The sequence below is a fragment of the Vidua chalybeata genome, chromosome 2 (assembly GCF_026979565.1).
Source record: "Vidua chalybeata isolate OUT-0048 chromosome 2, bVidCha1 merged haplotype, whole genome shotgun sequence".
NCBI classification, from domain to species: Eukaryota; Metazoa; Chordata; class Aves; order Passeriformes; family Viduidae; genus Vidua; species Vidua chalybeata.
The window spans coordinates 112221178-112233925 of NC_071531.1; the positions used below are offsets into that span (position 1 = coordinate 112221178).

Below are 12748 nucleotides of genomic sequence, written 5' to 3' on the forward strand. Positions count from 1 at the left end.
AGACTCATCAGAACCTACCTTGCCTCAGTTATCTTTTCCCCTGCATGTGAATTCCTGAGTCTAAGTCTGGTGCTTCAACACCCCCCTCTTCTGCCTGGAGTTGTGAAGGAAGCTAAGACACCAGTGGCACATTTGTTTGCTGTCTTTTTTTTCAGGACAGTGGTGGTTGGGGAACAAATGAAGACACACACAGCTGAAGCTGGAACAAATATCCTCATGCTATCGGGGAAGGAAGAGCATCAGGAAATGAAATGCAAATGCTACTGTTGATTACTGAAATATGCCAAACCCCCACCCAGGTGGTTTTCTGACTGTGACAGGAAAGATCACTTCAGTCTCAGGCTCTGGTTGTCACCAGTACTTTATCACTCCCAGCACTGTTCAGTGGAATCAGATAAGGTGAGGCTCAACAACTCTTTTTAGGCAAAATCCAGCCAGTTTCTTTAAAGAGACAATACAAGACAATTCCGCCTTCGTTTTAAAAGGTTGCCCTTTATTTAAATGTGTGGAGATACTTGGTTATTTGCACTTAGAAAACATTTGATCTCCTTTATTTTTCTCTTTTATTTTCTCAGAGAAAAAAACATTAAAATTAGTGAAGCTAGGTCCCATGGGGATGGGTTTGTGCGTTGCTGGATTTGACCTGTTGGGTTAAGCATCTCTTTATTGCACCTGCTTTTGTGCTTTTAGCTCCTGATTATACCTATAGGAATAAAAAAGAAAGAGCACAGGCTAAGAATAGAATAGAACACCAGTTACAGTAACAGTGTTTTCCTAGCAATCTGTTCACCAGAGGAGGTTTAAAATTACAATGGACTTGAGGGTGGAAACTTGGGATAGGCTATCTTAATTCTTGTAGGAAGTTCCAAAGTAGCTAAGGTTGCTACATTCCTGGCCAGTACTGAAGCCAGAAAACTCCCAGAGTTTCCTTCAAGAAACAATTTTTTGAAAAATGCTGCTCTGCTTAAAAGCCCTTTGATCCAGCTGGAACTGACACGATTCAACGCTGCTCTAGCTGGACTGAAAATATTTACAGCTTCACTCGACTTAACTGTAAAACTAACAACGTAGCAAAAACATTCTGTAATGTTTCATGAATGTTTCAGTTCCTCTTGCCTCTTGCACTGACAGAGAGGCTGGCAGCATTTATAAATTCCTGGTTAATGCTTAGCTGTACTTGTACACTTATTAATGCATACCTCCATATTCGGAAAAGCTGGGAACCACCAGCACAGCCAACAAAGAAGTTCACAGCAAACAGACTCCAGTTTTTAGGGATAATCACCAGAGAGTACCTTGACCAAATAAGGCCTGTTGAAAAAAAAAATGGAAAGTGTCAAGATATTTCAAATTAAATATTCAGATATTTTGGAGGCAGATTCATGGGCCAGTTGAAGTAAACAAATCTCACAACTTCATGTTAGACAACTCCTTTGCTTATAACTACCTTCTTCTCAGTGAAAAGTGCCAGTGGGACACCTACAGGTATGTACTGCATTTTTCTAAAGTAGCTACAGTAAGGTCAATCATAGTCTGAATATCAAAGATCCTCTGTAGTCTACAGCCGCCTAGACCTTAATTCTCCAGCAACATTGCAGTGTAGTGGTATTTTGCTGCATATCCAGCTTGCTGCACTACACTGGAGATTATGCAAAACTTATGGAAAATGCACAGGACTGCATCAGATATCAAAATAAAGCCTGGAGAACCCTTTCAGACAGGAAAAGCATTGGAAAAAGCTGCCCAGGGAAGTGGTGCAGAACCATCACTGAATGTGTTTTTAAGAAGTGTAGTTGTGTCACTTAGAGACACATTTTAGTGGTGGACTTGGAAGTGCTGGGTTAATGGTTGACTCTATGATCTTAAAAGTATTTTCCAACCTAAATGATTCTAGGATTACAGAATATTGTTTCTGCCAGTGTGAGAATTCTTGGCAGACAGGAGTGCAGTAGTCCATGTGCCACTGCTTCAAATTTCTTGTAACACTTGGAAATTCTTTCCAGTCACGTTAGTGTAATTACCTACCATTCTTAAATCCCTTAAAGTCTGTTCTAAAAGAAGTCACTGTATCCTGGACTGATTTCAAAATTACTTGATCTGAAGGAAAAGAGGTCACTCACTGCGATGAATGATACCATGGTAACTTAAGGGATGACACTCATGCCTAACTTTTAGCAACTTGTGCTGAACCAATTCCAGATTAAGGCAGATGTAGAAAACTGTTACATAATTACAGAATGCTAACTGATTTAATAACAAGTAGAGGTCTGTCCTAGAATCAGCATCCAACAGCAATAGTGACAGCTAGCCTGTTAAAATTATGGCTTTCTCTAGAAGTGGGTCAGTACTGATGGAGGATTCTGTGTGAAAACACGGAGTAAGTGTGGCTTTACCTGTGGCCATGAGTACTGCAGACTGTGCTGTGCTGAGCTTTTCTGCTGGTCTGGCCATGTCAGCCAGTCCAGCACACACCAAGCCCTGCAAAGAGAAATTCAGTGAGCACCAGTCTGGGACTCCTGTAACAGATCAAGAGCTTTACAAGGGCAAGCTGCTTCACAGCTCAGTGCTTGTCCTACTGCATTATGGAGGAGATGGGATGCATTCTATGAGCAATTAGACTCTGGGGAACAATATCCATTTCCAGTCCCTTGTGGTAGGAAAAAGAACACAGTTACAGCAGCTACAACTGGGTGGCAATAAAATCCCAGGCACTGGCAGTTTTTTATTAATTCAAGAACAAAGTTAATTTGAACACAGCTGCTTAAGAAAACTGCTTAAGAAAAAAATCCACCCTTGTTTTCATGCAACAAGTAGAGGCTTATCTAAATAAGGGCCTTCTTCCTATGGGTCAGGCTAAGATACTGCTGGTAAACTTCATCCCATATAGTCTTCACTCAGCTTCGTCTGAGGGGGAAAAGTGCTTTTTTTAATATAATTTCAGTAATAGTAGAAAACTTGCAGCCAAACTGAGGAATAGCTTGGCTGATCTACTTGACATTAGCAGCAAACACTCTGCTTGCTTTGTTTGTTGTGTTATTGCCCTCTACTGGAAATACATTTTGATGTTCCTGTTACACCAGTTCACAAAAAAACCCAAACAAAACCCCTAAGTAAGACAGTCCTAGTGCTTTCACCCAGGACTTCTTGGGCACAGAAGAGCTGCCTGTGTGCTCAGGCTCAGGAGGGTGTTTCCAGGGAGAAGGTTAACCATGGTTCCTGTCAGTCCAGAAACTGACAAAGAAACCAAGCTGTAGCTTAGAGCACAGTGTTTCCTGTGGCCTATAAAACGTTGGGGTTCACAATGGCAAAGTTACAAAGCAGCTGGCAATGGTGAGAGCAGGTTACATCCAAACCCTCGTAGGTTTGGAGATCTGTATGAGTGCAACACCTTGGAGGAGCACAGTGATTTAGGAGGTGGCATTTGCATCACCTGGGCACAAACACAGCCCAGGGCTGTAGCCAGTGGGAAGCAGAACCTCACAGGAGGCAGAGCACCACTGACAGCCACAATGGCAGCTTTGTCTTTTAGGTCAAGACCACCTTGCACTCTGACATGCTTCAGCATGAGGCTTAGGAACTGGCTTCCTTATAAGATACTTATCCATATAAGATACTTCTCAAATTCCTCGAACTCAGAAGAGACACATGCTTTATGAGTTTTGCATCATGCCTAACTTGAGCAACAGGTGGTGTTTCACAAGAGAAAGCCTTGGTGAAACCCAGTGAAAAGCACAATTCTTCCACAAAGCATTTTCCCTATGCTGTATCCCCTTCATTTTGTGCTATCTGTTATTAAGGCTAATTTTGTTCCTCCCCATATATTAAGAATTAGAGCCTCTAATCTTTCTGCAGGCTCAAGTATCTGCTGGGAATCTCTTGCTTGCTCAGTGTGTTGCTGCAGATTGCCCTGGGCTTGACACCCAGACACCAGCTGGCATCTTGTACTTACCCATTTCATAACAGGTGCCCAGAAAAACACTGTTTTGGGACCTGAGGGAGGATGGGAGAAAAGAAGTTAAATTGTATGGTAAGGTGTGGCTGTTTTAATATCCACAGTAAGTTTGTTTTATTTTAGTTGTTTTCTTTTTTTTTTAATAATGAATAGTTTATATTAGCAGTTTCTACTGCTGTACAAGCTCTAGCACCTAATACTCAGAATTCATCAACTCAGTGCATCAACCTTCAGTTGTGTAATCACTCCACACATTTCTGCAACAGCTGGATAGGATTTGTATGTCCATGTTAAAGCAAATGAGGACACCGGAGCAGGCAAAATGCATTTTTAATTGAAAGACTTAGGAAAAGCCCTAGGAATAGGGAAAACACCCCAAAAATCTACCAGTAGGCAAAGGAGGATTATGAGGGAAGAGGAGGAAATCTCAAGAAGGAAGGGAGAAAAATCCAATGGCATGGGACCTGGGGAAATAACAACTCTCTTACGAATACATATAATTTTCAGCAGTGCTAAAACAGCAACTGGTTGGTTAAAACAAAGTCCTGTAAAGCCACACCTACAACTATGCCAGAAATAATTAATCTGGGACTTCAAGTCTTAAATGAGAGACCACAATCCAAAGTACCAACCCCCTGTGAAACAGTCAGAAATTAACGTTTAGGTCACTTCTCAGCACACTGATAACATGCAAAATGAGGCCAAGTTTTCACCGTAATATATTACATAGGAGTAACCAGCAGGACTTTGGTTGCCTGCTTTTTATGAGAGCAACTTCTTCACTAATAATTCAGCCTTAAAAAGACCTTGCACTGACTACTTGTACTTCCAGTTTTAACCACCCTCAAGTTTAAAACTATGACTTGGGAAACAAAAACTGGCTCGGCAGCCTTGCATAAAGTCCTTTTTAACCCACCCTGCTTGTGATCAAGTTTCAAACTGCATTTAATCACTACAAGCACAGTACCTTTTGTCTAATATTGTTGACTATTAGATAACAGCAGCTTAATGTTCATCCTTTAAAGATACAAACTTCAGCTGCTGTTCTCTTAGGCACTTCCTTGGTGTGTCAGTATCAGGCTGCAAATACAGCTTGTTATAAATAAATCAGTCTTACAGAGTAGCTTTAATTGCTAACATTTATCTTATTCTAAAACACAAATTCAGATTTGGAGTACTAGAGGATGTGGGATGAGTATAAATTATTAAACTGACATTCCCTAAACAGCTAGTAGAGCTTTCAAGAAGACTGACATTAATTTTTATTAATAATAGAAAACTCGACCGTTTCAAACTGCTGACTGCAGAACTAAGAAACAACTGGAGACAGGGAAGGTACCAAGCCAAGTTTGTAATTAGGTAAGACTGTCAAACACCTCTCCTTGGAGCACTCCAGCAGGCACCCAGCCTGGATGAGTTCTTCCCAGCTCCTGACATCCAGAATTTTTCAAGGATGAATATGACAGCAGCACATGAGAGCAGGGAGACACCAGAGGCTAATTTAGATACCACGTGTGTGAGCAGTTTATAGAATTTATGACTTCTATTAAATATAAGAAGTCTTTGTGCTGAAAACGTGAGTTTAGTCAGGCAAAGTGAACCAGAGAGGCCAAAGGGGAGGGAGCACAAGCTCAGCCCTTGCTTTCCCATGGCCGCCTGGGGAGTTGGTGTGCCAGGCCCTCCACTGTCCTCCAGCAATGCCAGCCAAAGAAACAGTTTTTAACAGTTTTTAACAGTTTTTAACAGGCACCAATTATTTAGCTGGAAGCTTTCTTTATGCCAGAAAGTGCTTCACGCCTCTCAAGTGATTTATAATTTCATGACAATGACGCTTATATTCCTGAATTAGACTAGAGATTTACATGTCACTGGAGATAAAAGAAAGTCTTTCATTTTTAACCCACTTTTTTTTCCCTGCAGAGTGACATCTATTGCATAACTTTCCTGCAGACACACCTTCAAGGCTAAAATAGAAGTTGCAGGGGTTCAGTTTCTATACTTGCTTGTGCTGTGACTTTTCTCACTTGTACCATCAGTATGGATTATGACAGGTAGATGTGTGTGTGTATATAACATATATATATATACACAGAATCCCTAAAAATGGATTTATTAATGACAACATTATGGTGGTGACCAAGAGCAGCCCACAGGCAGTTTTGTGAAGTGAAAAGCACTGCAAGAGAACCTCCAAAACCTTCTCCAACTCCCACTACAGCTCTGTTGAAGAAGGAACATGGATGCTCCCAGTACTTGCTGTGCCTTGCATCCACTAAGAGCTTCTGGAAGCTGCCACATTTCATACCAGTGGAATGTGTCTGTGGGTGTTGGACATACTGTCTCTTTATATATAAAAACAAATGTAAATGTTTAATATATTGGTCTAGTGAATTCGGTACAAATCAAACATTTTGAGAACTGCACTTTGTGATTTCTTTAGAGCAATGATTTTCCTTCCAAGAGAGGGCCATTGTAAGAGGATAGAACAAGTGACTGCAAACCAAAGTCCATTTTCACAGTGCATATTCCTGGTAGGTGAAGAGTCAAGGATGCCTGTGCCACGGACAGGAAACAGTGGGGACAGAGCCTATGGAATGCCAGGATTTTATCGGGCGCTCGTTTTAACAACCGACGCAATTTGTTTACATGACAAACACCACGTAGATGGCGCTGAATGAGATCATTTTACAGGAGGTTTCTCCCTAATAACACAACCCCCCACGTTTGCCCACGGAGGGGTAAACTGCAGGTCAGGTGAGGGGAGCTCGTTCTTTACCCACAGGAGTCCTCCAGCGAATTCACCAAGGGCAGGAGCTGCCTTTGGCAGAAGAGTGGGATTCAGCAGAAAGGAAATAAACCCAAAGGCTGCCTGACTTGACCAGGGCACATTTCAAGATCTGAAACCCTGGCAGCGCTCTCCCCGTCCCTGGAAGTGCCCGAGGCCAGGCTGGATGGGGCTCTGAGTAGCCTGCTCTGGTGGAAGGTGTCCCTGCCCCTAGCAGCGGGTGGAACTGGACGAGCTTTAATATCCCTTCCATCCCAAACCATTCCACGATTCTGTGATTTTTCCAGCACATCCTCTTGAAAGAAGCGGCTGCCGAGGCCTCCAGGCCCCTTTAGACCCAAGACATCCCCTGGGCCAGGCTCTGGCAGCTCAGGCTGGATCCAGCCCGCGGTACCGCGACAGTGACAGCAGCGCATCCATCCCGGAACCACCCGTGCCGTGCCCGATTATCCTACTCCCCCCTTCACGAACACAACCAAACCCCCGTTACGGAGCAGGATTCCGCTCCAGGGCCTCTTTCCCGTGCCAGAAGCGCCCTAAGCGCGTTACTGCGGCCCCGATCCCGCCCCCCACCCGTACGGAACGCATCCCCCGCGGGTCCAACCGGGGGCCAAGGTGACCCGCGCCCATTACCCGCCGGGTGGTTGTAGAAGGGCCGGAACCGCGGCGGCAGCATGAGCTCGATGCGGTCGAGCATGCGGTGGTAGGAGGCACGGAGCCCCGCGACGCCGGCCGCCATGGCGAGGCACGGGGCGAGCGAGGGGCGAGCGGGGACTGAGCGGGGGCCGCGTCCCGTCCGTCCGTCCGTCCGTCCGTCCGTCCTCCGCCCAGGCCCCGCCCCCGGGCCTGCCCACCGGCAGTCGCGCTCTGATTGGTCACCGCCGCAGGGGGCGGGGCGGGGCGGAGAGCTACGCGCGGTGCTATTGGCTGAGCGCGCTGGCCTGGGCACCTGGGGAGAGCTGGCGCGCTCGCCGCCCTCGGGAAGGGCACGGGCGCCCGGCTCAGAGATGGCGGCCGCTGCTTCGCTCTCCCCTCAAGATGGCCGCCGCGGGGGGAACCCCGCGCTGCGAGTAATGCGCCCAAAGCCAAGATGGCCGCTTTGCGGCTTCAAACCGCTTCACTGGACAGGGCGGGTTTGTTCCCGGCGGAGCCGAGCGCGCTGGCGTCACTCCCCCCGCCCACGACGCGCCCTCCCCTCAGTCGGGGCGGGGCGACGTCACGGGCTCGCGCGAGACGCCCATTAGTCTCGGGTCCCCGTGCCCCCCCCCCCCGTGGGCGTGGCCTCCCCCCGCGGCCGGGGTGGGCGTGGCACCCCCTCCGCGCGCGCGGTGGGCGTGGCCGGGACCCGCCGCGCCTCTGGCTCGCGGTCGGTGCCTCGGCGCGAGGCGGGCGCGGGGCGCGCGCGCGGGGCCCGCTCGGCGGTTCCCATGGTGATCGCGCGCGCCCGGCCGGTCCCGGCGCGTCCCCCCCCCCGGTGCGCGCGCGCGCGCGCCCTTCCCGCCCGCGCGGGGCCATGTCCCGCGGGCGCTGCCCGCACCTGCTCTGGGACGTGCGGAAGCGGACCCTGGGGCTGGAGGAGCCCGGATTGCTGCGCAGGCACTACCTCGGTAAGGACCGGCGCTCTGCGGGGCGGGCGGTGCGGGCGAGCTCCGGCCGTCCTCGGCGCCCCACGGAGCGAGCGGGGGGGCCCGGAGCCTCTTCCAGGCGCCGCCGCTCCCCCGCTCGGCCGCGCTGTCCCGCAGCTCCCAAGTTTCCCGTGCCCCGTGTGGGGCGGCGACACCTTCTCCAAATCCACCCTCCGCGGCCTCAGGGGTGGTCCGGGACACCCCGGCCCCATCCCTCCGCGCTGCCGGGGTGGCCCCGGGCCCGCCAGGACCCCCCGGTCCCTCGGTGCGCGGCTCCGCTCGCCCGCCGCCCTTGTTTCCCGAAGGAACTGTTGCACGCGGGGATCCAGCCGGGAAGTTGGGCGGCGGCTCAAAATAGCTCCGCTGTCGGCGTTCCGTGCCCGGGGCCGAGCAGGGTCCGCATTTACGGGCGCTGAGCTGCCGGAGGCTGGGAACAAAGCGCGTAAACGAACGCCTCCGGGATGATGGCGCGGCCGCTGTCCCGGCGCCCTCGAGGTGCTGCCGGGGCTCTGGGAGAAGCCGAGCCGCTGGAACGCGCTCGGTGCGGGCCGATCCGCCCGCCCTTTGTGTCCCCGAGTGCTCCGCGGCCACCGCGGGGTCCCCGCCGGCGCCCCAGCCCCGGGCTGCCCTCGCCCCCACGGCCGAGCCCGGTGTTTTCACTTTCCAAGTTAAAGCCAGCGCCACTTTCCCTTCCCGAGGCCGCGGGGGAGGTTTCCGTGGCGTGAAGGAGCTGTGGATATTTTTTTGTCATGGCGCAGGTTCTGTGGAAAAACGCTGCCCAAAAATATTTTTTTAAACACCGGTGTTTATTCACGTGTGGCGATCCATCGTGGTGGCACTGGGGGTTTGGGGGTTGCCTCTCCGGGGTAGAGGGCTCGGTGGGTCGGGAACGCGTTCTTTTGTGCGGGCTCGTGTGGCAAAACAATTCCTGCCTTGGAGTGAAAGCCTCGAGTACTCGAGATGGAGCTTGATTTACAGCGTTGTAAAACGAGTGTCGATCTGTGCCTCCCAGGCTTTCCCGGCTGTGCTCGGTGGTAATGGTCTGTCGTTTGGTTTTTTTTCCTGGTGGAATTTAAGGTGGGATATCACGTTACTGAGCCTAAGTCAGGAGTTTTCTGTCTGTAGTCCCTGAGCGCTCAGTAATCCACAAAAGGTTAATCGAGGAAATCAAGGTTATTTCTGGTAGTTTTCTACCGATTACACAGAGGGGTGGGTGTGTGTGCAGTGCACAAGTCCCTTGGAAGGAAATGCTGAGTCCTAAGATTAAAAAAAAAATATTGAGAATTAATGATCTAGCTGCTTTTGATTTTAGTTAGTCTTAAGCTGTGCTTGGCTAAGCCTTAGCTGAGGATTGTTCTGACTTTTAGTGATCAATCCTTCTGACTGGATTTTTTTTTCCTTTTTGTCTGCTCCAGTTGGAGCAGAAAAGCTCAATGTTAACATTAGGACTGTAGCATGCAGATTCTGAAGACGTGCCTTTTTTTTTTTTTGGAAGAAGACCTTTTTTGGTTTTTTTCTTCTGCTTTTACGTGGTTGTGTCTCTGGGAGTTGAAGTAGTAAGATTTGAACAGTAGAAATCATCTTCCCAGACTTACCAAGATGTCTTTTCTGGATGCTGCTCCAATAAAATGCACATAACTTTAGTTAAAAACAAAACTCTGGTGCCTTGCTTAACGTCTCATATTTACTGTTCTTCCTTTCACCTAAACAAGTTCAGTTGCTTGAGAGCCTTGAAAAAATAGGACCTGGGAGAGCCTTCCCATGGAATTGATGTTGAGATGTGCATTGATGGTGGCAAGACTTGCTCAGTCCTTACTGACTCCTGCTTTTCACCAGGGGGTTGGTACAGGGCGTGCTTGTCTTGTGGAACCACTGCACTTTTACCCCAAACAGCGTTTATGGCCTTAATAAACCTACTGACTTGACTGCTAGTCAGGTGTGGTTGTTCAAGTGCAGATTTCCCAGAGAAGAGGCCTCTTGTTGTGCCTTTTTGTGTGCAGGGCAGTGTAGGTGTGGGTCTCTTCTCTTTCAGACTTCAGCAGCTCTGCGTAGGAGCTTTGTTTGCTGGCCCACTGGTCAAGACTGCACTGGTCAGCTGGGTGCCACTGCTTGTTGGTCACTGCTGGTCTGATCTGCATGGGAAGTAAGGCTGCTTCCTATTTACAATTTCTTTTTTTCAGTAGTGTTTCAACAATCTGGCAGACAGAACAAATGGAGGGCAGGAATTTCATTGTAACTTAGGAGTAGTGGGAGACACGAGGCATTGTCCGTGTGCATTTTTTTGGGATTTTTTTTTGTTTGGGCAATTTTTTTTTGCAAAATTGTCTAAACATTTATGGATTCGGGTACAAAATGAAGTAATTTATATGTCTCTTCTTTGCTTGCTGCACTTTTTCAGCCACCAAATCAAAGGAAAAGCATTACAGCAAGTCCACGACTAACAATGCAATTGGGAGGAAGATGTGTCTGTGTGGATGGTACTTAATGAGCCCTTCACTGGGATGGTTGTGTTGTGCTACAGTGTAAAATATCAGAAATATCGACAGTGACCATGTTTTGAAGCAAGACATCTAAGAACTAATTGCTGTTTCCTATTTACTCAGTGTTTTAGTTTCATGTGAACTGGCAATCAAGTGGCACTCTATAAATAGCCTCTCTCAGCTTCTGAAAACAGCTGCTCCCGGAAGGATCTGTGTAATGTACCTTTCCATGCAGATAGCTCACCCCTGGAATTTATGGCCTTGAAAAACTCTGTCTGATTTTGCAAGATCTCTAAATAATTGCTTTGAAGCCCAGTCAGTTCTGGACAGAGTTCCAGAGAAACAGCTCATGAAGATGGGGCCGTAGGTGCATCCGTGGGATGTGTCCTTCAGATGTTACCCTTTGGTGAGAGCTCCTGCTGTGATGAGAGAGGGAAGATGTGGATCTCAGCAATGTATTTGTTAGCTACATTTCCTTCAGCATTTGTAGGCTAATTAGTCTCAATTTCAGACAGTTCTTGTATTTGAGGTCTCCAGAGGAAGGCAGGCCTGGGGGAGGCTGTCAGTAACTCTCTTTTCTTTAATTCAGTTTAATTCAGTCCTCTTAGCCTGGTGCTGGTGGGAGGAGCCCTGCTGCTGGATCACAGATGGAACCTGAATTTCAGACCACTTTCAGTAGCACATCGCGGTGCTTTTACCCTGAAAAACATTGGTGCAAACTGTAGTATCCAAGTTAAATTCTGCCCTGAAGCTGGCAAGTGTAATTACGCAGGATATTTTCACAGGAATCTCCAAATCTTGCACTTTTGTATCATTGTGACAATGTTTCAGCCACCAGTGAACTAACCTGCTCTGGTGGCAGGTAAAGTGCTCTGTGCCAGCACAATAAAGGCCTCTGTGTGCATTAAATACAGCATATAATGATTTGGCTAGAGAAATGGCAGCATGGGTTTCTTGAAAGAAAGAGGGATCCATAATTCCTCTGAAGTATTTAATGTGATGGGTTTATTTGCTTTTCTGTGAAGGGTCCTGCTGCCGAGAATGGCTCTGTTTAGACAGCAGGAAGAATGAAGACTTTTCCTTTTTATTTTTATTTGTTTTGGGGTTTTTGTTTGATTGGTTTATTTTTGCTGTCTGACATAGCAGGTTAGCCAGAGAAAGTCTCTCAGTTTAAAAGGAGAGGAACTGATGCTGCATTTTAGCTCAGAGTGGTTGTTGGAAGCTGTGGTGCTTGATACAATGGAAGCAAATATCAAAATAATCAGCTCTCCCCAGTCTCTGATATCTTTATGCAGATACTATTTTCTAAAGTGTTCGTTCATTCTTTTTGTTTTAAGCTTAGCATATATCTTAGAGATAGCATTGTGGTGCTTTCCCATGAGCTTTCACTCTTCCTCCTTTAAAGATTGTTTTGTATCTTACTAAGTTTTTATCATCCTGGTTTTTAAGATTTGGGGAAAGTCTGAAGTCTGTAAAAAAACTCACTGTAAGGAAACAGTAGTTAGGTTCATTGTGATCGAATTTTGTAAAGCTTCAGCAGTTCTTACTAAAAAGAGATCTGTGAATATTTGTATGTAGGGAGGACTTACTGAATTACTTAGGTTTCGATGGTTCCCTCTTTATAGGGATGAACCACAGTAACCCCAGAGCTAATTACAGTTTTGAAGTTAGTTGATTGTCCTGCTCATAAGTAGGGTTGAAAAACAGGCAAAAATAGCTATTATAACTGATTAGTTTTGATATTGACTGCCTTCCATTCATATCACTTTATAAAACTAGCAGTGGCTGGTTGAATGAAGATAGAATTGGGTGTTGCTGTTGAACATTTGGTACTTCCTAAAATACATTGCCCAGAGTGCAAAAGTGAAATTAAAATACTTCCTTAAAATACTGTAAACTTTCATTC

The 12748-nt window shown here is 47.2% G+C and overlaps 2 protein-coding genes across 5 annotated transcripts in view; one reads left to right on the forward strand and one right to left on the reverse strand.

The window, feature by feature from the left end:
* Positions 1 to 472: 472 nt before the first annotated feature.
* On the reverse strand, positions 473 to 7609 carry MPC2 (mitochondrial pyruvate carrier 2). Its single transcript, XM_053934626.1, has 5 exons — positions 7371 to 7609; positions 3950 to 3990; positions 2394 to 2478; positions 1200 to 1311; positions 473 to 703 (listed from the first exon to the last, which is right to left on the reverse strand). Exons 1-5 carry the CDS (start codon positions 7474 to 7476, stop codon positions 664 to 666), a joined length of 384 nt encoding a protein of 127 aa, XP_053790601.1. The 5' UTR covers positions 7477 to 7609; the 3' UTR covers positions 473 to 663.
* A 597-nt stretch (positions 7610 to 8206) lies between these two features.
* Positions 8207 to 12748, forward strand: part of DCAF6 (DDB1 and CUL4 associated factor 6) — a 75937-nt gene continuing 71395 nt past the window's right edge. For 2 of the 4 annotated variants that reach the window (XM_053934084.1, XM_053934085.1), the window contains exon 1: positions 8208 to 8344. In XM_053934084.1, coding sequence (XP_053790059.1) covers positions 8251 to 8344 — 94 coding nt within the window. In that variant the 5' untranslated portion in view covers positions 8208 to 8250. Of the gene's footprint in view, positions 8345 to 12748 lie in introns of all 4 variants that reach the window. The other 2 variants (XM_053934088.1, XM_053934087.1) reach the window with 2 other exon arrangements.

Coding starts and splice junctions, on each gene's coding strand:
- MPC2 (XM_053934626.1), bottom strand. CDS start 7,476: ATGGCGGCCGGCGTCGCGGGGCTCCGTGCCTCCTACCACCGCATGCTC. Junction 3,991..7,370: donor CTTCTACAACCACCCGGCGG/GTAATGGGCGCG, acceptor ATCCTCCCTCAG/GTCCCAAAACAGTGTTTTTC. Junction 1,312..2,393: donor TGCAGTACTCATGGCCACAG/GTAAAGCCACAC, acceptor TTTTTTCAACAG/GCCTTATTTGGTCAAGGTAC.